This window comes from Hakea prostrata, chromosome 3 (assembly GCF_041222555.1).
Source record: "Hakea prostrata isolate BN-2017 chromosome 3, UWA_Hpros_2, whole genome shotgun sequence".
Taxonomy (NCBI): Eukaryota; Viridiplantae; Streptophyta; class Magnoliopsida; order Proteales; family Proteaceae; genus Hakea; species Hakea prostrata.
In genome coordinates this window covers 13,715,585-13,743,577 of record NC_142602.1, presented here as the reverse complement: position 1 = coordinate 13,743,577, position 27,993 = coordinate 13,715,585, and the positions used below count along the sequence as shown (strand labels likewise).

The following is a 27,993-nucleotide window of genomic DNA, read 5'->3' as shown; positions in this document are numbered from 1 at the left end:
TATCTTTTTATGTGTGAAATATCAATACTAACCCCCGTTACTCCCTTCTCAAATCTTTTGAAATTTCCTCAATTTCCTTATTGAGATTTTCTTTGCAATCCTCTTTTCATATGTGAAATATCAATACTTAGGTTTTCGACCGCAATCCAAGAACTTTTTTAATAATAAAAAATAAAAAATTCATTGCCAACCATATGAAATATCCTTCCTTATTCCTAGCTCCACTTCTGTGTATATAGAACCAATGATTCTTACCCAAAAGAAAAAAAAAACCATGATTTCCTATTTATAACACTTGCACCCAATCCAGTGAAAGTACAAACTACACGATTCAACCTGACCTTTACAATATCGGATAAGAGAAAAATGAGGTCCACAGAAGATAAACACAGTCATCATAAACACCACATTCATCAGAAGCAAAAAAACCAACAAAAGCAGAAATGGGAATTCTTCAGTTAAACTCCCATGGTCTATCTTCTCTCTCACTAACTTCGTCCACTCGCAACTTCATTCAAGATTTCAAAGCCCACAAAACCCTTAGCTTCCGGCGAGGGATAACGATCAGAGCTGTAGGGACGATGGTCTCCTCCGGCGGTGAATCAGAAGCTAACGTTTCACCAGAAGAACCTCCTTCCATCGATTTTGCATTCGTCAGTGTAAGTTCCAACAGATGATGATGATGATGCTTCTTCTCATAATTTCTTATTGTAATTCTGTAACTACCGAAAGAAGCTGGAAGAATAATCCATCGATTAAATTGGTGTGCATTTTGACGTTTTCTTGCAGTCTGTGTTACTTCCCGATGGAACTCCAGATGTACACATTCGTTCTGCTCGTGGTGGCCAGAAACTGAGAGATATAATGCTCGACAACCACATCGACCTCTATGGACCAGCTGTAACTCTCTCTCTCTCCCTCAATCGTTTGGTTTTCTTGCTTGACTTCTCAATCGTTTCCTTCGCTTGATTTCGATTTGAGGGATTAGGTTTATAGGAGATTTAGGTTTAGAGAAAAATATATGAAAAAAACAAGACTTAAAAAAATAAAATAAGAAAAAGGGCCCAACCGGGTTCGAACCGGTGACCTCTTGATCTGCAGTCAAATGCTCTACCACTGAGCTATGGACCCTGTTGATGTAAATGGTTGAATATAAAATAAATATAAATGTAATCAAAGGGTCTGCTTTCTAATTATTAATTGATAAATTTGTCAGGCAAGGCCTCTATTGAACTGTGCTGGCGGAGGAACATGTGGAACCTGTATGGTAGAGGTGATTTCGATTATTTTCTAATGTATCCTTTGGTGTTTATTAGAGTTTTTTTTTTTTTTTCCTTTCTTTAATTACACGTTTGATTGAGTCACTTAAAATGGGCAAAACTCAAAACTTAGATTGAATCACTTATGACAAAAATTACATGACTCACAATTTAGGGGTGGACAATCAGGCAGTTAACTCGTATTATTAAATGATAAAATGCTTTCCTGTGATATTAAAAGAGAGAAAATTACTACAATACCCTCATTTCTCATATCATATTATCCATATTCTTGCTACACCTTGTCAGAACTTACCACCACTCGACGGCCCAACAACCCTGAAAAAAAAATAAAAATAAATCTAGATTAAGACAAAACCACCACTGCCCCCACCTTCCCTCTATTAGAAATCACCCATCATGGTGTTTTGCCTAGGGGTGTAAATGAATAATCGAAATCTGCTTCGGAATTTACATCCGCATCCGTTTAGGGCTATTCAAATCCGTCCGATTACTAATAGGATGCGGAATATGATATACCCTTCTTTTACCATTATTATCCGTCCGTATAAAATTATCCGATTAAGTTACTTATTTTTATACATTTTTACCTGTGATATGTGACTATTTTTCTAGATTTTCTACTAAAATAGCTACCAAAGTTGTTAAATTCTTAAATTTCAAACCTAACCCTCACAATTAAAATAGTAAAGATGTAAAGGTAGTTGAAAATTTGTATTCAATCTGTATTTATGCCCATTTAAAAGAATCTACTTAAGAAAATAATTATCTGATATGCCCATTTAGAAGAATCTACTTAAGAAAATAATTATCTGGTTATCATCTGAATCTGACTGAATCCGTTTGAAAATCGATAGGATATTATTCGATCCGTTCAAATATAATAGAATGCGGATATGGTATTACCACTATCCCATCCAAATTTGGTCCGTTTACACCTCTAGTTTTGCCACATAAGTGACTCAATCTGAGTTTTGGCCCGTTTTAAATGAGTTAAATATAAATAAAAAATAAATAAAAATAAATAAAAAACACTCTTATCTGTTATAATTTGTTACAATTAATTTTCACCACGAATCCAAAATTTGAGTAGATCTTTACTCCAATCAAATCTCTAACAGGTCGTTGAGGGGAAGGAACTACTTAACCCTCGTACAGTGAAAGAGAAAGAACACCTCAAGAGGGTATCTCTCTATTCCTACAAGATCATCTCTTCCAAATTCAATTTCTTTTCTTACTAAAATGTATGTGTTGATAGTTGCTTCCATTGAAACTACTAATTGCAGAAACCAAAGAACTGGAGACTGGCTTGCCAAACAATAGTTGGGACAGAAGATTCAAGAGGAGAGGTATGTGACTTCCCCTTTTCCATCCTGCTTAATTAACCATAAATCTTCTGAGTTATGAAATGTTTAAGATATTGCTCAAACAGTTGCAGGTCAATTCTAACTTATCATAAAATTTGCAGGTGGTTATTCAACAGTTGCCTGAGTGGAAAGCTCATGAGTGGTCATATCCTCGTACTGATAAACCAAGCTGAGGCAAGCTTTGATCTTGGATGAAACATATTCAAATTTAAAGCTAAGCTCAATGACAAAATCCTTATCAGAGATGTTCTGAATGCTTTGTGACTGAAGAGTTTCTAGTGGTGATAAGTTTCTTTTGTATTTTTCTTATACAAAGCTGCCCTGGAAACCCATCAGCTAATTTAACCATTCACAGGTCCACCATGGATAGGGCCTGAAGAGACTGGTAACCACATGCCCTACTAGATTAAGGGCTTTAGCATTCAATTCTATATTCAATTCTCAACTGGCATGGGGTCTAGCAATTGTGGTTTGAGAACAATCCATCATATGAGTAGCCTAATGAATCACATGCTCTCTCTGTGTCTGTGTCTCTCTTATGCCTCTTTTGATTATGGATTCATTACCCACTGGTACTCTGCATGCAGCATCACTGTAACTCCCATCCTACAGATCATAGGAAATTCTTAATTGTTGCCGCAAAACTGGGTCCTTGTATGGTTAGAAAAATAAATAGGAGGAACCACTTTTTCCTGTGGCAGGGGAACTGGGGGATCTTATCTACAGGGAATGAAAATAAGGGGAATCAGCTTGTCTGCACTTGCCTCCTTGCATCCAGTAATATTTGAAGATGAATCTAAATCATAATTTATTTCTGAGAGAAGTTTGGTTGAAACATTACTGACTATTAATTTCTGTAGAAAATGTAAGTGAACCTGTGTGCAAGGGGTTTTAATGAACATAAATACCTCAACCGTGCAAGTAATTGTCTGTACATGGAGGCATATTTAGCAATGTTACCTAATACCTTCAAATGTGGACCCTGGATGATCACTTCCCCCAAAATCTCCTACTTTTAATACCTACAGAACACTGATGAGCAAAAGTTGTGGCTTTCCAGTTTAAATTCAAGAAAGAGAGTAGAAATTAAGGTTGTGATGAACATTATTAGAACATATGGGCAATGAGCAGTGCTAAGTCTGCACGTTTGATGACATTGGTCTCATAGGAACTATAAATAGTGATACAGAGAGTGCAATCAGATTTCCAACTGCTAAGCTCTCTGTTGTTTCATCTCATATCTGTTGTTCCATGATTCTCAACTACATCTTTATTGCATTCTTTAGATTTTTCCTCTTAGATAAATAGTTGGAAAGAAGAGAGGTTTTCTACTTTTCTGGGGTGTTGCACGCTTACATAATCATATATAGTAGTTCAACTGTTCATGGTTGGTTCCTGTCTGAAAATTAGAACATTTTTCTAATTTCTTTTTCTTATTTATTCTGGAAAAGTAAAACTCCAACTTCCACAAGCAGAATGTCGAAAAGGCTTCAATTAATGGCGATGAAACTGAGCCACATGCATAGCTGCATCCATATTTAGAACTATCCCTTAAATTGGGTCTCTCTTTTCCTCCCTCCTTACCCATTTAGCTACCCATTACCAGTTTTCATCCAATTGATAGGCATTGAAGGCAACCAATTACTCCTTAGCCATAGAGCTGCTTCCTTTCTGTATCAGTGTTTACATTAACATTTCCAGATTGTACATCGCATCAACTACTCGAGTAACAGAGCATCGATTTGCAAAGAAAAATTAATCATCAGAGCCACTCTGGACTCATTTCAAAGCTGAAATCCATGCCGTTTCCAACCCACGCTCCTCTTCTCTGATTAATGTCATAAATGGTTCTAAGCTAACCCCTTACCACCAATGAATTCCAAACGTTACGATGGAACATATCTATCTAGCTTTGTTATTAGAGCCAAAATCATTTAATCTTCCCATATCTCCTCTTTTCATTAGCCCACTCCCTCTGTTTCCCCTCCCATTGCAACCACTTCCTTTAAAAGTAACTCTCCTCTTCTATAGTTATCTTCAACATGGAGTATTATAGTAGCAAGAGAAAGCCCTGGAGCTTCATCGACGAAGACGAGAGAAACCCAGTAAGAACCCACGATCAAATGTCAGAATCCGATACTCAGTTCAGTCCCTCTGGGCCTTCCTCTGCTTCCATGATTCAACTTTCACCTCCAAGCCCTGATTCACCTTGGACCCTCTCCCCTATCCACCCAGCTCCTTCTCCTTCCCTACTCTATCATTGCGTCGCGGCGCTTCATCGCCATGAAGGCACCATCTTATCCATTGCAGTGCTTCGTGGGAACGTGTTCACAGGCTCCGAAAGCAACCGGATTCGCGTGTGGCGACAACCGGAATGCGTCGAGCGCGGCTACGTTAAAGCCAAGAGCGGCGACGTTCGTGCCCTCTTGTCCTGTGGTAATATGCTATTCACAGCACATAAAGACTGCAAGGTTCGAATCTGGAGAGTTTGTGTGTCGGAAAATTTTCGATACAAGAAAGTTTCAAGCTTGCCTAGAAGGAACTCTTTCTCTCTGTTTTCCAGAACGAGCTCGCACCAACACAAGGATTACGTCTCTTGCTTAGCTTACTACCATGCAGAGGGGCTACTTTATACGGGTTCTTGGGACAAGACCGTCAAAATATGGCGTGTGTCGGATCAGAGATGTGTTGACTCGTTCGTGGCTCATGAGGACAATGTGAATGCTATTGTGGTCAACCAAGAAGATGGCTGTGTTTTCACTTGCTCTTCTGATGGATCTGTGAAGATATGGAGAAGGGTTTATGGGGAGAGTTCACACACTCTCACCATGACACTCAAATTCCAGCATTCGCCAGTGAATGCCTTGGCTTTGAGCTGGTCACCCAGTTCTTGTTTCCTTTATTCTGGTTCGTCTGATGGGTTCATTAATTTCTGGGAGAAAGAGAAGGGTTCAGGTAGGTTCAACCATGGTGGGTTCTTGCAGGGGCATAGGTTTGGGGTCTTATGTTTGGTTGCAGTGGAGAGACTGTTGTTCAGTGGTTCAGAGGACACAACCATAAGAGTGTGGAGAAGGGAAGAAGGGGGTTGCTTCCATGCTTGTTTGGCTGTGTTGGATGGTCACACAGGACCTGTGAGATGCTTGGCTGCTTGTCTGGAGATGGAGAAGGTGGTGATGGGGTTCTTGGTTTACAGTGCTAGTCTAGATCAAAGTTTTAGGGTGTGGAGGGTGAAGGTGTTCCCTGGAGAGACAAAGGTGAACTTGGAGGAGAGCGAGAGAATGGATCTGAAGAGCAAGATCATGGAGTATGAGACCAGTCCAGTGTTATCACCATCATGGGTCGAAAGAAAGCTTCAAACTGATCCGTTACATTAGCTGCAATTATGAAGATCGAGAAAGGATCTCTACACGTATCTTTGAGACAAGTGTTGGCACCTACATTGTCTTGTGATTGCTATGTATTTTGACATTTCACATGACCTTTGCCCATTCCCCTCTTATTTCCTTTTAAGGCTCAACCCTGCTCTCTCCATAGGCAACAGAACCCCTTTCCATTCGTTCCAGTGTTGGGAAATGGAGAAAATTGATCCAAAGAATTAGCAGAGGCATTCAGGCCTAAAGGAGTCTTAACATGAATAAGATTAGGAGAAACAAGGATTTGTCATGGCAAATTCTGATCCAAATCTGAACATTCACTGGTCAGATTACTGATTTTTGAAACTGTAACACGGAACCCTGGGCTGCACTCGTGAAAAAATGGGGCAGGCAATAGGCGGCCCTCACCCTTAATTTTCAATGTGCAATCGTTTTTGACTAAAAGAGTATCAGTAAATCTACTAGAGAACTAAAATCAGTTATTCTCAAAAAATCAAAGGAGAGATTACAGTATCTTTCTCAAGTATACAAGAAAGAATGAGGCGATAGCGCAGCACGCCATCAAGGGCACAATGAACCGTAATTGATATCGTTTGACAAGGAACAGAACTTCGCTTAGGACTCAAAAACACTTAGTGTACATATAACTATAATATTTACAAAAAAAAGAAAAGAAAAGAATTCTCACTTACCTGCATAACTGAGCTCCAGTCGCCGTTGATGCGGCTACAAGGCACCCCCACCCACTAATCTCCCCACTCTTCCTCTTTACCTCTCTCCACAAAACCTATTTTCTCCAGTACTATGGTCAAGAAAAAATCCTGGTTGAAGAACTATCCCTCCTTTATGACATCCAATTTGTTGAATCTCAGATTAGAATCTTCAATCGGACCTCCAGCACTCGGGTCAATATCATCACAGACCTCCAGCAAATAACAAAAACTGGAAAACCCCACTCAAAACAAATTTCACCAGTCCTCAAACCATTCTGGAGTGTTGAGTTCGGCTATGTCTTCACACGGATTAATATCCGGAATGGAGCAGTCCTCTATGTGATTTTCCAAATACAGGGTTATACGAGAAGTAATCTCATGAGGAACAGGGAAGTCACCTTCAGCAATCTTTTTCCAGTCAACACCATCAAACCACTGGTGACTTTTGATGGGACCGGGACCTTGGCTTCCAAGTCTTGCATTCTCATCAACCTCAAGTAACTGACAAATTTACAAACGGTAATGCAGTCAAGTTATTGTTAACGTTTACTTTTTCATGCATCAATAAAAGGACAACAAAAGAGTAATACAGTCATACTTTTGTTATAAGATCAATTGCTTTGACACTCAAAGTATGTGGAAGAGTAAAATGCCCTCTTGCAATCTTCGCATATGTATCAAGTTCACTTTCTCTCCATGATCCGAATGGCATTTCAGCTTGTAGCATGAAATATATCAAAACTCCTAAAGCCCACCTGCAAGCTTTCTTTAGATTACCTCAAATGCATCAAGAAGATCTAAGAGAAAAACTGCAACCAAATCAAGAACCCCAATCCCCCCCCCCCAAAAAAAAAAAAATAATAATAATAATAACAATAAAAATAAAATAAAATTATGCCAAGAGTCTTGCAGAAGTATGCAGAATTACGGAAGCATTTGATGATCTATTGGTACTTGTGCAGAAGTACTTCAGGATCTTGTTCGAGTGACACTATTCCTTTTTCTCTTTCTTTCTTTTCTTTTTTTTTTTTCAATATTTTTATTATTCTTTCAATGCAGGCTGCAACATGACAATCAGAAACCTAAAAAGATCTGGTGAGAATGATGGAAGCTAGAAAAGGAAGAACTACGAACCAGAGATTCACAATTCCTCCCTGAAGAATGTCAATCTAGTAAAACCAAATTATGAAAAGCAGCCGGAATATCAATTTATTTTTTTATTTTTTGGTTAAAGCCGGAATATCAATTTGAAGCTAGTATCTTTTGCAGCTTCATGATGAATACTGAAAAGAATAAGAAAGCAAAGTATTTTTTTGATGTGCCTGTTCACTCCTTCCTCATGGTGGCAAGTCTTCATGAAATGACTAGATGAGAATAAAAGGTAAAACATCAAGTAGCACTTCCAGAACAATTGGTATAGATGGGGTTCTGCTCTGTTTGAAAGTCAGAACTCTACTTTTTCAACTCTGCTGCATATGTTCTGACAGCACCATAAATGTTTCCATGTCGTTTCTACGGAAGTACAGCTGAACAAGTGAACATCGATGGAACCATTCCTAGCTCTGGGAAGAGATTATGGACCATTATTTGAAACCCTATTTCTAGCCAAGGTTGTCAAAGCGACCAACGCGATGGAAGGCTTCCAAGACACTAAAGCGACAACTAAGCAGTCAAAGCGTTCTAGTGTTAATTTTTTGATATTGGATCCAAATATCAAAAGTTACATAAAATTCCTAGCATTTAAGCATGAAAGATTTTGCAAACTTAATTAAAAGTTCATTCATATAATCAACATATAAGATTGGAAAGTGTAACATAGTCATTAACTTCAAATATAACAACATCAAAGTAACAAATCAAACTTCAAAGTTTAACAACCAAAAAATCAAAACAACTAAACAACCCTACTGGGAGACAAAAAGTAACTCAGACACCAGCTGAATAAATAACTTAAGCATTATGCATTCCCTTCCAGTTGATAACCAAGAAAAAGAACATAAAAAAAAAACCCAATATCAAAATCTCAGAGAAGAAATGCTACTTCAAAATCACAGAGATGTGATATTGGGTTTAATGTTAGTAACCAAAGATGTGATATACTGGTATTGGGTTTAGCATAGAAGTATTATTTCAGAATCTCAAAGAAGAAAACAGAATAGTTGCACCAAAAAAAATAAAAACTAATAAAGCGGTGGCTGGGGGACCAAAGCACCCAAGGCACCCCGCTTGGACGCCTAAGTGACGTTTTGGGCGACAAAGCGACCGCTTTATTGATTTCAAAAAAAGTGACAGTCGCTTTGACATGGCTGAGACCGCCCGGACGCTTAAGCGATGCCTTGACAACTATGCTTTTAGGCAACACCATGTAAACGTCATGGCCAGAGATATCACACTTTCAGGCAGAAGAAAAAAGCAGAGCCACAATGGGTTCCACCAATGATACCCCCAGGCATCAGACACATCCCATATTGGTACCTGGAACCATTTCATCACCTAATCTTCAACCACAGAAAATGCATTTTTGCATAGTGAAGGAGAAGATTAGACAAACCAACTCTAGGTTTCCTTTTGTACACAAATTAATAAATTTGAGGGCAAGCAACCTTGGAAAAGATCAGATTTATAAAGAACAGGGCAAACGTGAAGCTGAAGGATTCCACACAAGCAGTCTGGGGAGTTTTCCAATGCAGCCTTACCCAAACAATTTTTGCTGTGAGGCTGTTTTGAAAAACAGAAGAGCGCGAGATCAAAATCAAGCTGATGAAGATTGATAGGCATTATTGAACTAAACACAAGCCTATGTTAGCATTCTTTAGAATATATTATAATAGCCAAAATACAGTTGTTGTTTATTTGATTTGAAGTAAAATGAAAAAAGTAGCCATTGGCATATGATTACAAATGATTCATTCCAAATTATATAGAAGGCATAAAAGATTGGTGCGTACTCTCAGTCTCTCATATTCATGAAGAGCAACTTACCAGTCAGCAGTAAAACCATGACCTTTCCCCTGGACTATCTCAGGAGCTAAATAATCTGCCATCCCGCATATGGTGAATGTACGTTCGCTGGTCATTTTTTTCCCATACCTGAAGTCTACTAGCTAAAGTACCCCCAGAAAAAAACAAAAAGAAAAGAGAACAAGAAAAAGACAGTTAGCATGAGATGATGGTATGCATCTATGCAAAAGTACCAGTACTATTGGATAAATACTCAGATTGCTTTTGAAATAACAGAGTATTATTTAAGATGACTTTCAAGAAAAACACAGACCATGCAATAGAATGCAGTTTAAATTATGTAACTAGACCAACCTGTAAATGACCAGTCCGGTCTAACATTAGAAAATCTGAAGAAACACCCCTATAAAGAACCCCTCCCTACAATTAAAACAACAAGAGGAAATTAGAGAAGTCGCATTGAATCATTACATAATTTCAAAAAAAGAGAAATTTTTACAAATGCTCGCAATGGAAAAACAAAGTGAAAACTCCTTTGTCAAGAAATTAGACCTTGTGCAATTCTTCTAATGCGATGACAACAGAAGCAGCACAAAACCGTGCTGACGTTTCATCCAAAGGGCTGTGAACTATTGAAGCCAGAGGGCAAGCCAAGCTTGCATTTAGCACTATGCCTGCATGTACTTGATTGGCACAAGTATGAAGGATTTGTGGGACATGCGGCGATGGGCTTAAACTTTTCATCAGATCTTTCTCTTTCAAGACTTGTTGTTCCTTCCCAAGTTGTTTGACCCTCTGCTTCAAGAATCTTTTCATGCTAAGCAATTTTTCTGATAATCAATGAGGTATAGAGAGAAGAATCCATCACAATATGCAAGAACATAACCCAAATAGAAATGTATTGCTAAAATGTCGCATACAATATGAGATATATATTAATCCACCTCCATGGATGTAAGGAACTATGGAAGGCAAAGTACATCATCAGCTAAAGAAAGTAGTGCTCACATGGCAACTTAATGCATTAGGAGAACAGACCATCACAATATACAACAAACACCAACCTGAACTTCTCAGAAGGACAAGTCCCATCTCGCTGCAATCAGTAGCATATAAACACCTCTGCCACTCCTAGACAGGCAAAAACCACTTTATGATGTTACAACTCACTCTTTTGATAATGGCAACCTAGAAATATAAACTAACAGGGCTTCTGACCATTATGTCCAAGAAATATGAATTTCCATGGGTTTCGAACAAAAAAATAATTTGCCAGGGGGAATGAACACTGTATAACATAAACATTTGCAACTCACCAAGTCAGCAAAGGTAACTCTGGCAAAGCTGGCTGCATCAATATCTTTAGAGGATTCTGTATACGTACTCAGGGAATAGTTTTTTGACCTAATAGTGACAGATTAATTATATTAAGAAGATGAAGTATATATGTCTTTCATCAAAAGAATGAACATGAGCACTAGAAGAAACCCCGATGAGAGGGCGAACCCAGTGTTGAAGGCTTCCCCACAAGCAGAGTCCCTGGAGGGGGAGGCATTTTCCTACACAGCCTTACCCCAGCACTTTTTGCTGAGGCTGTTTCAATGACCTGACCTAAGGCTACAACTGTGGTCCACCGACCATTGTGCCAAAGCATGCCCCAAGGGAAACCCCAATTATGATTCATAAATTTCCAAAAAGAAAGGAACTAGGTGATTTGAATGTCATGAATTTACAAGAGTAGGGGAGGACAGTCCGTGAGAAGGATCATAACACACCTATGATCATCTTGTGAAAGCTTTTTCAAAGGTCCAACCACAGAATCAAACTTTTCCTTTGATAAAACAGCACATGCCACGTCACCAACTGCAACTGCACTTAAAGAGCCAATTTGTTCACCAAGCAGGGTCCATTCACCGAAATAACTTCCCTCTGCCTTCTCCACTGATAGTTCTTTATTGACTTCAGCATTATCTTGCCGATCAGGATTACCAGAGGAGAGGCTGCAGACATTTGGATTTGTGCTTAGGTCTATGTCATAAGTGATTCTCACTTGACCCTTCTGGATAATATACAATGCAGAGAGACTTTGATTCTGCAAAGAAATAAAAACTACTCCTAAGAATAAAAATGCAGGCAAAGAGGATAAGAAATGGTATATGGTAGAGAATATTGCAGAGGTGGCAACTCAAAAGGGGGGGGGGTTGAATTGCGTAATGTAGAAGAAATAAGAATATTTCTACAAAGTACCTTATCAACTATCAGCTGGCCATCTGAAAAGGAAACTTCGGAAAGTGAATCAGCAATGTGGCTCAGCTGTAAGATTGTCAATCTGGAAAGAAGCTCTACTGATCGCAGTAACCTTAAGGATGATAGGTTTGAGAACTCAGACATAAGTATTCCCCGAAAATCTTCTCTTTTCAATGACCAGAGTGTCCCACTTGTCACAGCACGAACAGATGCCTGGAGTGGTTTGTTATACCTGTTTAATAATAACACCCAAGAGAACCACTAATGGTATTACCATGGTTGATAACAATAAGATAGCAGTCTAAATCAAAGCTCAAAAATATCCTTTTCAATAATTGTACACCTCACTCAGTTTTCCAGTAATGGAACAAAACAAGAAAGTTGTGTCAGTACACACAAATTTTTGCTAACTATATGGTTTAGAAATTATGTCAAAACATATCTATTTTACTTATTTTCTTTCATATTCAGTTCGAATAATTCTTAATATACAGGGATATAACCAGTCTATTCGCTTGTGCCAGTGAAGATCTTCTCAACAGCAAGAATGTCATAGTTGTGGAAAGATTATCTCACATTAGAGCCAGCTCTCCAAATGATGACAACTTTTCAGCAGTATAACGTTGAAAAACCCTAGGCACCTCTCCATTTTTCTCTTCCTGCCATTTAAGTTGTTTTATTAGCACATAGGCAGAAGTCACTATAGGAAACTAGAAATCAAATTCAAAAAGAAAGGTTATAACAAGGCAGTTGAGATGATTCATTAAGGGGTTTGCTGAAAGTTTTTTAAAAATGATACTGTATGCCTGCAATAAAATAAGCACCTGAGTTGCTAAGACCTCAAATTCACCACTGCCAACAACGTAAAAGCAGTCACCATCGCCACCCTGCAACATCCAATAAGTCTAACATTTAAGAAACTAAAATTTGTAGATCTCAAATGACTAAAAACAGCCGAACTCTTCCATATACATACTATGCTAACTGTCCCAACAGACTGACACAGACACACACACACACAAAATAAAGACTACTTGAAATCATGGCTGGACTGCTACTATGAGTGATTCAGTCAATTACAACAAAACAACTTGGGAAAAAGAAGGAAAAAAAAAAAAAAACCAACACCAGGTAATTGGTTACACCAAGGTTCCCATTCTGGTCAATTGGGCCTTTTAACTCTTTCCTGAGCTCAAAAATGGGGATCTAAGGGGTTCCACAATTAAGTATAGGGCTAAGGTTGTGTGGATCCTCAAGTAGTCAAATATTGAAAGGGCATCACTTTTAACCTGCAGAAAGAGGATGTTACCCTGTTGCATGCAGTGAGCAGCCCCTACATCTAAACACAAGGCTGCATGAAATGACCACCAAATATGGTCCAGTGTCTGGATAAAGGAACAACACACTGCACATGGCTGGGTAAAGTTTCTCCCTCAAACATATTTGGAAGGTTGAGAGTCCCTACTAGAGTCAATATTGTTTTTTGGTCTTTCTATACATAACAATCCTCTCTCTATCTCTCACTCCAATAATTTCCCTCTTACCAGATTGGCAAACCAAGATTTGCATTCTCGTCCCTTTTCCATCATCAACCACCACTTCTTCTTCTTTCCTAAAATTTTTTTTTGTCTCTTAGTCCAACTCATCAATCTTAGCAGTATACAATTATCTATTTCAGATTTATCTTAGAAATTCATATTCAGAGCTGCTGGTTATTCTTTTGAAATCTGAATGTTAGATTTCAAATCAAGTTTTATCCAAGTTTAGCCTTCAGATTAGAATCTTCTACCTCAAATCCTTAAGTGAGTCCATCACCTGCAGATTCATCAATCAATTTGCATATGATTTATGATCTGCATCATTTTATAAAACAATACAGCAGCTCTAATTGATTTAAGATGGACAAGATTTAAATAACCTGCTGCACAACAATGTCACCAGCCTGGACCTCAACTCTTTGCATGCAGTCCAACAAAACATGGCATTGAGAATCAGTAAGTTTCCTGAAGAGAAAATGATCATGCAAAGCCCGTTCAATATGAGCCTGCAGTAAGAGGTGAACATTAGAAAACCAAACACCACACAAAGAGATTTTAGCGACTCAACGTAAGTTTAAAACTTTTGGATACAATCTATAGTTTCAGCAAAACATATAAATACTTAGACCTCTCTTTTGTATGCACTGAGGCTTATTTAGCGTGGACTCTCTTGCTCTTTCTTTCCCTTATGGGTGTTTCTAGTATATTTTTATTCACCCCCAAAAAAAAAAATGAGAGAGAAGGTTTACTTCTTCTTCCCAAGTCTTCCTATGAGATGGAGATGGGGGAACCCAAACTTGTCCATTCTCCAGAGAACATTCAATGGCCCGGAGACGTGCTTTTGACAGATCATGCCTTGTACGATGGTTCCTAGAGTTCCAGCTTACAGTCGAAGGAGATTCAGACCCTGTCACCTCCACAACTTGAGGCAAATGTTTTACAACAAGAGGGGTGTCTGATCGAACCACATCAGCCTGGTGGAACAACGAAAAGAAGGTTAAGGGGACAAAAATTTCATCATCCTTGTAGACAAAGAAATATATTGTGAGTCAGGTCAAAGACCAGAAAATCCCTTACATCTGTAAGCCCATTAATATGCACAACTATGACTGTGATGTCATCAGTTCGAGTTTCATACTGAAGCCAAAGTCGATAAGATTCAGCAACAATAGCTGCGCAAGCATCACGAGGATCCTCATATTTTGCAACCTGAGAAAACAATAATGGATCAAATAACGTGGCAACCACAAGTATTAAATTTTTTTCCCCTCTTCTTTTTTGAAGTAGGCAGAAAGAAAGAGAGGAAGAAAAGTAATTTCAGAGTGTGAAAGTCGAAGCCTGAAAAGAAGAAAATTCATTTCAACAAAGAAAACAAAACGACTTTGATACAAGCCTAGGAGAAGTGAACTGCCTCAACAACAGCAACTCAGCCTTATTCCAACTGAAGGGGCTTGGCTACATGAATCCCTTTAAAACAAAGTAGGGAAGATCTGAGTCCCTCACAAGTCACAAAGAGAAAGGAAAGTAAGAGGAATGAAGACATGAGATGAGAAAAGTCACCACACTGTCATATATATGCTCAACACCCTTTTTCTGCAAGAATATACCAGGTTAAATCTCTAAGGATTCTGTCATAGCTTTCTCAAGGCCAAATTAAGACAAAAGGGAGATCCTTCTTGCTAGATGTATATTTTTCCAAGAGCCTCCTTAGTAAGTAGGCAGCTTATGTCATGGACCTACTGCTGTAAAACCAAATTGTTCTTCAGTAAATGAGTCTCTTCTCAGATGGACTTCAGTAACCTTCTCCTAAAGTTTCATAGTATGACTCATTAATTATGTGTCTATATTCTGTAGCTATTGCATATTGCAACTCTAGACATCAACTTTATTTTTGTAGGTTGAAACTGCAATGTTCTCATCCAGTCATCCGGCATTTTCCTTGTAATGGTAATCTTCTTAAATAACTTGGTTAACTAATATATCCAACAACACCTAGGCCTTCCGCACTTCTATTGGAATATTAACAAGGCTGGTGTCTTGGATACTTTCATCTTTCTCAAAGTTTCTTACTTCTACCACACCAGTTCTCCATACAAATCTATCATGTGTGGTATCTTGATGGCTAATGCAGTTAATTGGCTTAGTCATACATAAACTATCTCCATTAAGGATTTTACAAATATACACACTCCGTATCTTCACATGTCCTCATCCTTTACCAATGCTCTTGCATGATTTGCATCCTCCTCTTTTATACATCTCACCTGGTTGAAGTCTATTCTCTTCCTTTCACTTATTTTCACTAACATACTACAATTTCCAAGCAGATAACTCAGTATTAATATTCACCAAGAAAAAATTATTTTGCTTCCCAGAATCAACAAGTTTTTAATATTAAATATTATACTTTTTCCATTATATCTTGGAATTACACGAAAATATGAAAGTAAAGGGAGATATAGGCAACAGGTGACAAGTCGTAACAACCTTTCAGCTTAAAGAAACTTGTAAGGTGAGTAAGAAATTAACATAATGCAAATCAGAACCAACACATACAAACAGCTCAGCTTAGTTATGCACATTACCAACCCCTTTCTCCTTCCTTTTTATTCTTATTCTTATTATTATTATTATTATTATTATTATTTCTTTTTTTTTTTTTTTTTGGGGGGGGGGGGTGCGTTTTATGGTACCCATTTGTTACCTCATAATCCAATAAGGTCCTTGTCGCCATGAGCAAACAAGGGTTGATGAACTAGGCAAGGTTTAAAGTATCCCACAATACGATACATAATAGCTGATACATATCCATATATCCAATGATACACATCGATATGTCTCTCTATTGGATTACATGAAAATACATTGGCTAGTATGATACGATACTTGATACAAGATGATAGGTCTCTTAAAATCACTTGACCGATACGATACTCGATACCGATACTTTAAACCTTGGAACTAGGACAACCAATGGTTAAAGGTTTAGACCAAATAAATAAGGAAAAGTATATGAAGAGAAAAGGAGTAGGTTTTCATCAACCAATTGTGGTCTTGACTTTACTCAATGGGGATCACAGGCCTGGAAAAATTCACTACTCATCAGAATTGAACAAAAATGTATCTATCAAAGGCTGCAGTTCCATATATTTTCTATACCAATATTAATTTAAAAGAGCTTTCCATGAGACATTTTCACATGGTCAGCATCCTGCCTCTCTTAAAACCAAATGGGTGATTCCAATCGGAGTCAGTTCTCCGTTACTTTACATCCTTTTTGGTAATTAAAGCAAATTCCTAGTGCCTTCAAGTTGTCTGTGTCCTCTAGTTTACCCTCCTTTGGCTTGATACAAAGAATCTGTGAAGTTATTCTCAAAAATATCCTTAATGGTTATTTCTTGTGAAATCAAAATAACAACTAAACTGCTAAATACACACTATCAAATGATTCTAGAATCAGTGAAGTTATTCTCAAAAATATCCTTTATGGTTATTTCTTGTGAAAACAATAAAAAACTCAAAATAACAACTAAGCTGCTAAATACACACTCTAAATAATTCTTTTTAAGTATTTTTGTCACAATAAGTGAATCTGAATCAGAGAAATTTAGAAATCTAAAAGGTTGAAGACATAATACTGTCTGGACCAAGATAATGAGTCAGATTCATGAACTGCAGTTCTGATGCCTAGTCTAGTCCTTCTGATCATTTTTACTAGACTTACACTCCCTGTATTTCATGAGAGTAAAATAAGATCCCCCATAGATACAAAGACCAAATGGCTAAAACGAATGCATTTGTTTTAAAATTTAACACGGACGGTGCTAGTATAGGCTTAGTGGAGGGACACAATGTATCTCAACTGACTTTGAATTACAGGCTGATTCTTATATAACCAACCACCAAGCATTGATTTCAAATGATCCAAGTTACAGTTTCGTTCATTTTTGGATGGAATCACAAGTTATTCAAGGGTTGCATGGTAAGTTGGTAACCATCCCAGCACACTTATTTCTGTGCTCATTGCCCATTTGGGCACAGAAACAACTAAAATCTTGGGTAATCTGGTAAAAAAAAAGGTGTGCTAGTTCAAGAAAAATGTGTTGAACTGGTAATTTGGCACAGGCACAATTTTGACACACTTGGCCAAAAACGTGATTCAGGGGTAAATCGAGTCATTTAACTCTAAAATCATAAAAACTCATCTCTTCCTCATGAACCCCCCCCCCATTTGTAACCCTAGCTGCGATCAAACTTCTTTGTGTGCAATAAACAAGTTCCTTCATTCTTCCCTACTGCAATCGAACTTTCTCCGATGAAGAAGACTACTTGTTGACTGGCTCTTGACCTTTCTCCGAAGAAGAAGAAGACCTGCTCTCAACCTCTTTGATCTCTTCTCTTTTGAGCATTTGTGTCTGCTGCGAAGGTACGATTTCATTACTCTCCACCTCAATCGATCCAAAGAGAAGAATTCTTCCCTTGTTATTACTTGGTTCTACCATGTTTAAGTTCAGTTAATAGGATCGTTTTTTGAATTTTCCCCTTTTTGTCCGCATGATTTTTGAACGGGTATGGATTCTGTTTTTCTGAGTCTTTTTGCTATTACTTGGTTGCACTACGTTTCATAGTTAATCAGATTGTTTTTCGAATTTTTCCCCTTTTTGTTCGCATGGTTTTTGAATGGGTCCTGGATAGAATGAGAGTCTAACTCAACTCATAAAGCTTCAAGTACCTGATTGTCTGATGAAACTATTTTTAGCCCTAACTCTCTAGATTAAATACTAGAACCAAGAACAGAGAATATGATCAAAAAGTGTAAGCCTTACTACCACCACCAAAGAAGAAGAAGAAGAAGCAGCAGAAGAGAAGAAAAGAGAATTGGGATCATTACAAGCCCATTGCATTCTATAAAAAACAGTTCTTCTAATTGAACCTCATGAGATTCTAGTCCTCTGTGGACCTTCTCCATCAACTTCTTCTACTTCATCCTCTTCTGCTTCACCTAGGATGTGTAAAGACATGCATTTCTCAAACTTGGAATGACCTCAACCAAAAAAATGTCAATCTGGGATGATTTTAACTACTGGGATTTGCCTTGTGAAGATGGTGACAAGAAACTTGCTGTTGATCCTTCTCTAAATCAGTTCTCAAGATTAGTTTTCAACCAAGAACCTTGGAAATTTGGGTTATTGTAATTGTTTTCCTATAGAGGTTTTGTTCATCAACTCTATGGTTGTAATACAATTCAGGAATCTAAGAATAAAACTGAGTACCCAACAAATAGTTTTGCTTTTTTAGTCTATTAAAAAAAAAAGGAACAAAACAAAAAAGTGCCCATTTTATGCATACTATACAAGATTTTATGCTCATTTTGCCAGAGAAACGTGCCCATTTTGTGCTTAGCCATACAAGATTTCAATAGCCAAAAATGAAAAATGGACACAAAAGCATAAAGAAAGTGATTCTGTGATAATTTCAGCAAACGGGCACAAAATCATTACCATACAACCCCTCAATGGTTCTAGTCTAGAACCTTGACCACAATAACAAGTTTCTTTCAATTATATGGAGCTGGTGAAGGTAAGTCAAAAATTGCAATATGGTTTTTACTACTCTCTAATCCCATTTGTACAGAAAGCATAATGGTGGAGTCTGAGGGCTTAAGGGGAGATTTCAATAGATTAAGCAATTGCCTACTCCCGGCAATTTTTTTTTCTTACATTTTTCCAGGTGAAAGTAGGGGAACAAGGGAGAGCTGTACACCTAAAAATTTAGTTTGACTTTGTTAACAAGTTGGGGCCATAACTGTAGGTGAGCACATGAGTTATGACCCCCAATCATTCACCAGGTCTTTGACCACATGTCTTTCACATGTTCTTTCTATTTTATTTTTGTTTCCTTTTTGCTTATAGCTTGAGTATCAAGCAATACTTAAGGAGAATAGATTCTATTTTTTGTTATAGAATACCTTCTATTTTTGGATGATTGAATGTAACCAGATCTAGGATATTTTCCAGATCTGGATTTCCTTCAGAAATTTTAGGTCTAGTCCTTATGTTATTTTGCTTATGTCCTTTATTTCTGCTGTTAATTAGTCAGGGGCAGAATTGGCATTGTAATTGGATCTAAATCTATATTAAAACTTAACCTTAGGCCTTCTTCTTTAGCTTGCAGCTAACACTACTCTTCTTCTCCAATTCTTTCTCCTTTCTCAGTCCTTAGGCTGGTCCTAAATTTAGCAGTCTGAGGAAAATCCTACTCTACTGTTTTCAGTATCAGAGCTTGGTTATCAGACGAAGGAAAACCCTGTTCTACTGTTTTGAGTCTTCTCAAAGAAAATCCCATTCTGCCTACAGCAACAGTGTGTGCCTATCTGCTACTGTGTGCCTAGTTACTTGTGTTATAAAGTATGAACTAGGCTTTCATCTAAACAAGTCATGAAGGTCTGAATATTCTGAAGTTTAAAGCTCCTGAAGAACATGTCTACTATTCCATGTGCCTGAATGTCTTGCCTACAATTTTTTCTAGGCAGCAGTCTCCAATTTTCTTGAAGATTAAGATATCTACCACTTCACAAATTGATGTTCTTGCTTTTAAAACATCTAAAGGGAGACTTGATCCCAATCCTAACTTATTTCATTGGCTAGATTCCCCTACAAACATTACCTTCTATTTCTGGACCCTACTTTTGAATTCATTGCAGCAACAAATCATCCATCTCCCCATCAGAATTACACCAAATTCCAGCCAGTTGTCACCTCCACTAGACCTCCATTCAGTCCAAGTTTTAGTCCAAATAGGTGGCTCGTTAGGCCTGCATAATCCTAGTTTCTAACTTGGGAATTACCACTATATCTTTTGATTGCACAACCAAATGTTAGAGAAGCCTTCAGCAGTGCTTTATTTACAGCCTATCATCATTCACTTCAAATTTAAGCAAGTTCTACAATCTGGTTTGTTAGAAGCATACCTTCTAATTTCTGAACTTCTTTATGATTTGATTTAATGCCTGAGGTTTCAACTGATCTATTGGAACTGGAACATCATACTTGGAAACCTTTACCTTTTGTTTAGAACTTTACGTTACCAAGGTTCCAAAGGTGGTATTGAGTAACCATAAAACTTGTTGCTGCTCTGTTTCTTCTAACCACCTTTTTGTTCCAGCAAACTCAGCGCACAAATTCAATATCAGTCACGTTTCATCTATGGTCTCCTGCTGTTTTTAAACAGATTTTTCTACCCACCTTTGGTAGTGTTTCAGATTTAACACATCTGATGTTTCCTCATTGTTTCTATCTATGGCTGACTATATCTCTTCTACTTGTCTATATTATACATACCTTAACATTAAATTCCAACTATAGCATAAATCCTTCCCATCGGACTAAATTGTTGTTAATTCTCAACATATATGTAACCATATTACATCATTCGCTACCATGAGGGAGCATGGAAATTGTTTCTTGGGATCTTACCATTTGGTTGCAGTGCTACTTTTGGTCAAAACTTGTATCCTAAGAAAGCTACAGCAATGGCTATCCACTTGGTCTGCAATATAAGCCAATAACCCATACTACCATTTATGTATCACTTGGTTTGCAGTAACCCATATTGTCTCTTACCTACTACAAGGTTTGAAGTAACCTATACTTGAATTGTAAAGACCTTTGTTTGAGGCTCTATTTCTGAATTTGGTTGAGCAAAATTACTATGTACGAGCTACTACTTTCCTTCTTTCGAAGAGCTTATGTGTGGACACTGGAGCTGCACTTTTAATCTACTTGTGTGGACATTAGAGCTGTACTTTTTATCTACTTGTGTGGACATTGGAGCTATACTTTTTATCTACATGTGTGGACATTCGGGCTGCACTTTTGTCTTCTCTTGTGAAGATTCTTACCTACTACCTGCCTCTTGTGATGTAGCCATTGCAGATGCTACATTTTTTAAACAATTATGACTTACTACTGGCATTATTTGGATAGTGCCTTCAATATTATTGTTGCTGCTATGCTTGTGGTGTGGTCCGTGTCGACTACTGCCTATCTTTCTTGTTGTTGGAAGGTTCATTTAACATGAAGATTATTTATTGAAGTTGCTAAAGATTATCTTCTGGGTGAAGTTTTCTCAAAGTTTATCAATGTCTGCTTTTGCTATTTGTGCTCAAGATTGATGAATTTTTTTAATATATTATCTTTTTATTCCAAGCTGGAGCCTTTGATTTGTATGCTCCAGCTTGAGGGCGAGTGTTAACAAGTTGGAGTCATAACCATGGGGCGTGCACATGAGTTATGACCCATAATCATTGACTAGATCTTTGACCACACATCTTTCATATGTGCTTTCTATCTTTGTTTCCTTTTTGCTTGTAGCTTGCGTATCAAGCAATTTTAGGTAGATTAGATTCTAACTTTTGTTATAGAAATACTTTCTATTTTTGGAAGAATGAATGTAACAGGATCTTGTTTTCCTTTAGAAATCTTAGGTTTAGTCCTTAGGCTATTTTGCTTATGTTTTTATTTTCTCCCGTTAATTAGTCGGGCAGAATTGACATTATAATTGGATTTAAATCTATATAAAAATATAAACCTGCATCTAGGAGAAATAACCTAATTGCAAGCCTTCTTCTTTGGCTTGCTATGAACTCTCTTCTTCTCTTCTTCTCTTCTTCTTCTCCAATTCTTCCTCCTTTCTCAGTCCTTACGCTGGTTACAGGTCCTGAATTCTAAGTTTCTAACAGACATTATTCTGGATATCAAGTAAAAGTTGTTCTCCTTGTGCAGTCCACATTTTGCTCTTCTTTGAGGAGTAATTAATTATGTTCCCATGGCCTGGACCACACTGTGTACTTATTTTATCAAGCACACCTCACAGAATACACATCCATTTCTGAAGGGAACATTATAATTATAAAATAAAATAAAAAGTCAAACAATTTGTTTTTTTATTTTTACAAATACAAAAGCTTCATGATCAATCAGGTAATAAGGACCTGCTAACCCATGTCATCACCAACTTACCGCGCACAACTACGAGTACTAAAAAACGCTATCACAAATATTCAGTATAAGAATACAAATACTTATTTAATGTGGAGTAGAACAGGTATCAACATGTGGGATTGTATTTCAGCGATCACCATGTCTCTAGAATAATTTCTTTTCCTTTGTTAATAGTACATATTACTTAGCTTTGATATACTACATATTGCAGTAAAAGCAAATTATAGATAATTAAGAAGAAAAATCAAGAAAGCACTTGACAAGCTCCGGCCTTGAAGAATGCAAGCTGCTCAAGCATTCAAGCAGTCAACTACCCATAAAAACTTGAAAGCCATAATTAAAAAAAAAACAAGGAATCCCTTACCATATCAACCACAGCTTGGCTAGAAAGGAACTCGAACACGCCATCACTAGCAATCACAAAGAATGGGTGATCTGGTGTGAGCTCCAAAACAACAATCTCAGGGGTAGCAACAACACCAATACTTTCTGCAATGGAATCACCTATACTTCTTGTGAAAGCCGTACCAGGATACATTCCATTCTGCACCCAAAGTCTTGGCGGATCACCATCATCACCTTCTTCAGTGCCCCAACACTGCACAGCTGGGTTCTTCAGACCCTCTATTTGATCCAAAGTGAGAACCCTAGCTCCACACAGCCTTACCCTTTCCAGCTCATCAGGTCGAAAAGGAGTTTGATCGATTGATAGGTCCACAGCCACAATGTCCTTTCCTCTCCTCTCTGCTATAACAGCCCTAGAATCACCTGAATTTGCAACATATAACGTCCTACCCCGAACTAATATCGTGATTGCAGTAGTCCCACTCATGGTATCATCCAGACTATCAGAATGTAACTGTGAATTTGTCGCCAGGAAGGAAGTATGACAAGCCTCAACAGCATCCATATGAAACCGACTATGTTTAAGCAAATTCTCACATATTTTCCTCTTCACAAACTGTGAGCACTGAGCTCCATTTTCCCCATGCCCATCAAACACCCCGAAAAAGTGGTCATCAGGGTTAGACCCAAAAGGCGTGTAAATGCAAAAACTGTCCTGGTTTGCTTTGTCAAGAGCTTCTGGGTAGTACCCTCTCTGAGACAGAAAAGAATACCTCAATTCATAGTTACCTGAAGGAACCTTAACTGCACGGGACCCATCAGGAGGTAAAAACTGCGAAGAAACCCTTGAAAGCCGAGCTATACCCAATTCAGTATCTCTACTGATACTTAGTTGATTCAGTTGACCCACACTTTCATCATCTTCAACATCAGAGGAATCAGGAGACAGAAAGGAACCCCGACCTCCTCTCACATTTTCACCTTCTTTATTCCGAGGATCCCTCGGCGTATGGGGTATTTCTCCGATACAACCCGTCGAGTATATGCACCCCATTACTGATGCCTCCCTAACGAAACAAACCCAGATCTCAGAACTATGTGTAACCTCATCTGGTTCTTTGAGAATTAGATTTCCATCGTTTGCTACTTGTAGGAGATAATAGACTCAAACCCCATCTACCCAGCTTGCATCACTTTCGTAACTTTCGTCAATTCCGGTAAATTAGATTTGCTACTAAGTTCCGATTCTCCAGAAATGCAAGATGAAGAGCCCACAAAAAAAGAAAAACAGCAGATTCCACTCGAACCTTATCTCAACGAAGTAGAAGTGGCTACTGACACAACAGTTCTTGAGACAAACTGATCAAATACCATGTAGAATCCGAACCCACCTGAACAGTTTCATGAAATTCAAAAGAAACCCACCTGCGGTTTCTACTTTCCAGAGAATATACACAAAGACAAGTTTATAAAGAACGGTTAGAAAAACAGTGAAATAGTAAGAAAAAGAGGAAAGCAAAAACAGTTAAAGAAACCGTACCCTCAGCCAATAAAAGAGAGTAACTATTCAAGGAAACCGAAGAACAAAACCCACCCACCCACAGTAGTCAGTGCTTTCAGTAGTTTCAGAATTAAGCCAAAACTCTTCACTAGGATTCAGGATTTCATAAACCCAAAATTCCTAACTGCTCCTGCTTTCATTACCCCTTCTCTTCTTCTCCAATTGGAATTTGGCTCCCAAAAATTTATGCTGATATGTAGATCATGCATACATCATTGTCAGATTCTGTTTAGAAGAAATTGGGATTAGGTGTAAAGAACACCACGTGGGTTAACATAGAGAGCCGACCCCATTTTTTTTTTCTTTCTGTGGTGGGGTTTTGGTTCAGTGGTGGTGCTGCCGTACTGAACTCTTGAGAGATCTGGAAAGCATCTTAGAAAGCGCTCTTTCTCTAACTTTTATGTCCCCCTTCACCCCACTCAACCCTTACTTATCTTCTTCCTTGCCTTTAACGTCTTCATTGAGCTCTCTCAGTTCAATCCCCCTCAATTTTTTTTCCTTTTTTGGTCAGTTCACGTTCACCCCCTCAATTGAAAGTTTGAAACGGAATCAGAAACGAAGATATCAACACAAATGCACAATCCCAAAAAAAAATTATTTACAATCATGCCTGAATACCATCCACAAAAGATACCAACAAGTTGCTTTCTAGTCTTGATCATCACATTCATGTTTTGACGGTTCGTCTAATATATGGTTATGATTTGTTGAATGTGGACAACTCTGCAGCCATTCATCAACCATGCCAGGTTCGATAGAGACATAGCAGGTACGTAAGCTAACAATTTATCACCAATCATATATTGAATCTTATGTCATCCATTAGGTGGGTTGTCTTTAATGCTTGGATCATAGTTGTTTGGGTCAAGGAAATGCCTCAAAATTGAGTAGTTAAAGCCAGCCATTATTGGGACCATTGTTCGTTGGTGTAAGTGAGGTAAATTCAAAAACTACTATGATTTTGAATAGAAAAATCAGGTTTAACATGCACTAGATACAATCCGTCAATAAATTAGAACACAAGACGCCGGTCGGCAGTCAGTCACTAGGCTTTTAGGTGGAGGACAGATGCTTAAGAGTACAAAAAAATTCAAGAGATGACAACAGATAAAGCACAATGGTTGGTAGGAAAGAAAAACATAATCGAAGCTTTGAATTTGTCTGAACTGGTTGATTTCAAGGGTCTTAGAATTGAACTTCAAATCTTGAAGATTAGTTAATATAAATTTCTGGGTATGATGGATTATGGATTTGATCAAATCCATGATTACAACAATAAGATTCTTATTTTTTTTTAAATCACAACTGTGAGTGAATAAAAGAGTACAAGTGAAATAAAAAGAGTCTTCAATAAATGATCATGGGAAATCTTTAATACTCTTTAATTTAAGCATACATGTCAAGTCTCTGTTCTAGTTGTCCCTCACGAGTACGCCAAGTTATAATTGAACATGGAATGTGCCGCTGCATTTCATTGTCAGAAAAATAAATAACCGATCTGTCATTTGATCCATTTATTTATTGAATCCATGAATAATAAGAGTAGATAGATCATAGATTGTAGATACTTGTGTATATAATTAAAATGTGGGAAAAAATCCAATCATATCATAAGGTAGGGTCGTCCACCCACATCTACAGTACAAATGATCAAGATACCATTGTTATCTGGAAAACCAGCACCTTAAATTTTGTTTTTTGTTTTTTCTCAGAGGCCCCCTCACCACTTGTAATGTTTCTTAAATTTTCTCTTTTAATGTTTAATAAATTTTTGTTTATCGATTTTCAAGAAATCCAAATCCTGTATTATTAGGATAATTATAATTTTATATTTTCTTATCGTTGCATTTTTTTTATAAATAAAACATAGTCAACAAGCAACTTTGATCATAATTAAATGTCATAGGGATGAATATAGATGAAACATTATCGTCTCAAGTCTAATACACAAAAGACGATTGAAATCCTAAGTCATCCATAGGAGAAGAATGACCATGAATAAGTTCGGGAATTAATATGAAATTCATCGAATGTTGACATGTTGAATGACCATGAATAAGTTCAGGAATTAATATGAAATTCATTGAATGTTGACATGTTGCTTTCTAATTTCTTATTGTATTTCAGCAAAAGATGGAGTCCTCCATACCACTATAAAGAATGAAATAAATAAATTCACTTCACTAAATTGATGGAATCTTCGTAAGGAAAACTCTCCCTCTTGTTAGATTTCAAGCCATATTTCACCCAAGTGAATATCTCGTGGCATTGCATCACCAACCCACAACCACCTTACTCCCTCCTTTTTCCTGCGTCTCCCTGGCCACTACCCCCACCTAGGGGTGCAAGTTTGGCCCTGACTGCCTTGATCCACCCTAAGCCCTAAGAGGGCTTGGGCTTAAAATTTTTGCTCTGAGGGCAGATTAGGACCAAAATATTTTAGCCCTGACTAGGGCCAAGGGCGGGCCTGAGATGACTCTTTGGCCCATTAAATTTGTCCCAACCCGTCCCTAATATTTTGCCCTAATTCTAACTCTAATTTTTTGGACAAGGATAGGGTCAAGGCCAAATATAGGTTCAATCAGGGTCAGGGCCAGAGATAGAGTCAATTAGGGCCAAGTATAGGGTCAGCCAGGGCTAGAGACAGGGCTAATCAAGGCCAAAGACAAGGCCAATCAGGACAGGAATAGGCTTGGCTTGGCCCTGTAGGCTTAGGGTCAAGGACAATAATTCTTAGACCTGAATTAAAGTCAGAGCAAGAATGGGCTTAAATTATAATAATATATAGGGTTGGGCTTGGGATTGTAAAAGCCGCCCTATTGCAACCCTACTGCCACCCTCCAGAAGCTCTACGCTCCACCACCACGAGCTCCCCCAAGGCCGAGAGGTGCCTTCGCTCTACCTGATTTTTTGAAATCTCATTATAAATGCCCTTCTAACCCTCTTTTCAGGTGTGAAAAATCAGCACCTAATCCCCTTGATTTTTGAAATCTCCCTAAAAGACCCTTTGGCCCAACACTTCTTTCCTCAATCGCAGAATTTTTAATGGTAAAGACAATAGATAGAAAAATTATCTCAATAATTAGTTTTTGCTGCATTCATAGAAACCAAGACATACAATTCGATGATAAATCCCAGCTCCGCCCAATCATATGAGAATGTAGCACACCTACCTTAGGATTGTGTATAACACTACACTTGATCCTTTCCACCACAGATTCAGGTTTGGAGTTGGGAGGGAGGGGGAGAGGGGTTGGAAAGAGAGAGGTGGAGTGGAGTATATCTCCTAAGATAAGTCATTCTCTTCTCCCCTTTTAACACTCCTTCCCCCTCCCCTTCCAACACCTCCTCTCTTTTTCTCTTTCTCTTTCTCATTGAGCCAAAGAAATGTCTCATCCATCTCAAGATCTCTCTCGCTGTCGCTACACCTCCATCCTCTGCATTTCACCTGCCGTTTCTTTTGTATCCCAATGTCAATACAGTAAACGGGTTTATGCATATGATTGTAAACAAAATTCGAACCTAGATGGGCCATGAAGACAGGTACTTCCCAGTTAATATCACTGTGTTTCTTTTCCTAAAAGACAAGCACCATTAAATAACCT

The 27,993-nt window shown here is 37.9% G+C and overlaps 3 protein-coding genes and 1 non-coding gene across 6 annotated transcripts; 2 read left to right on the top strand and 2 right to left on the bottom strand.

The window, feature by feature from the left end:
* The first annotated feature begins 279 nt into the window (after nt 1-279).
* On the top strand, nt 280-3,464 carry PNSB3 (NDH-dependent cyclic electron flow 1). 2 transcript variants are annotated; one of them, XM_089149201.1, is made up of 6 exons: nt 282-659; nt 790-900; nt 1,217-1,273; nt 2,402-2,464; nt 2,567-2,629; nt 2,749-3,450. In XM_089149201.1, the coding sequence occupies exons 1-6, from the start codon at nt 444-446 to the stop codon at nt 2,818-2,820; spliced, it is 582 nt and encodes a 193-aa protein (XP_089005327.1). In that variant the 5' UTR covers nt 282-443; the 3' UTR covers nt 2,821-3,450. The 2 variants fall into 2 exon arrangements, with proteins under 2 accessions (XP_089005328.1, XP_089005327.1); XM_089149202.1 differs by lacking the exon at nt 1,217-1,273 and having other exon boundaries at nt 280-659; nt 2,749-3,464.
* On the bottom strand, nt 1,060-1,131 carry TRNAC-GCA (transfer RNA cysteine (anticodon GCA)). Its single transcript has one exon. It is a non-coding gene; the product is annotated as a tRNA-Cys (tRNA).
* A 1,225-nt stretch (nt 3,465-4,689) lies between the features above and the next one.
* LOC149020954 (protein JINGUBANG-like) lies at nt 4,690-6,203 on the top strand. The gene has a single exon (XM_089149200.1). It carries the CDS (start codon nt 4,690-4,692, stop codon nt 6,019-6,021), a length of 1,332 nt encoding a protein of 443 aa, XP_089005326.1. The 3' UTR covers nt 6,022-6,203.
* Nucleotides 6,191-25,066, bottom strand: LOC149020953 (protein phosphatase 2C and cyclic nucleotide-binding/kinase domain-containing protein). 2 transcript variants are annotated; one of them, XM_089149199.1, is made up of 16 exons: nt 24,368-25,066; nt 22,847-24,261; nt 14,558-14,689; nt 14,230-14,454; nt 13,861-13,986; nt 12,767-12,829; nt 12,519-12,601; nt 11,943-12,174; nt 11,471-11,787; nt 11,012-11,099; nt 10,760-10,826; nt 10,248-10,525; nt 10,050-10,115; nt 9,717-9,838; nt 7,333-7,489; nt 6,191-7,235 (listed from the first exon to the last, which is right to left on the bottom strand). In XM_089149199.1, the coding sequence occupies exons 2-16, from the start codon at nt 23,879-23,881 to the stop codon at nt 6,990-6,992; spliced, it is 3,237 nt and encodes a 1,078-aa protein (XP_089005325.1). In that variant the 5' UTR covers nt 23,882-24,261; nt 24,368-25,066; the 3' UTR covers nt 6,191-6,989. The 2 variants fall into 2 exon arrangements, with proteins under 2 accessions (XP_089005325.1, XP_089005324.1); XM_089149198.1 differs by having other exon boundaries at nt 22,847-25,066.
* Nucleotides 25,067-27,993: the final 2,927 nt, after the last annotated feature.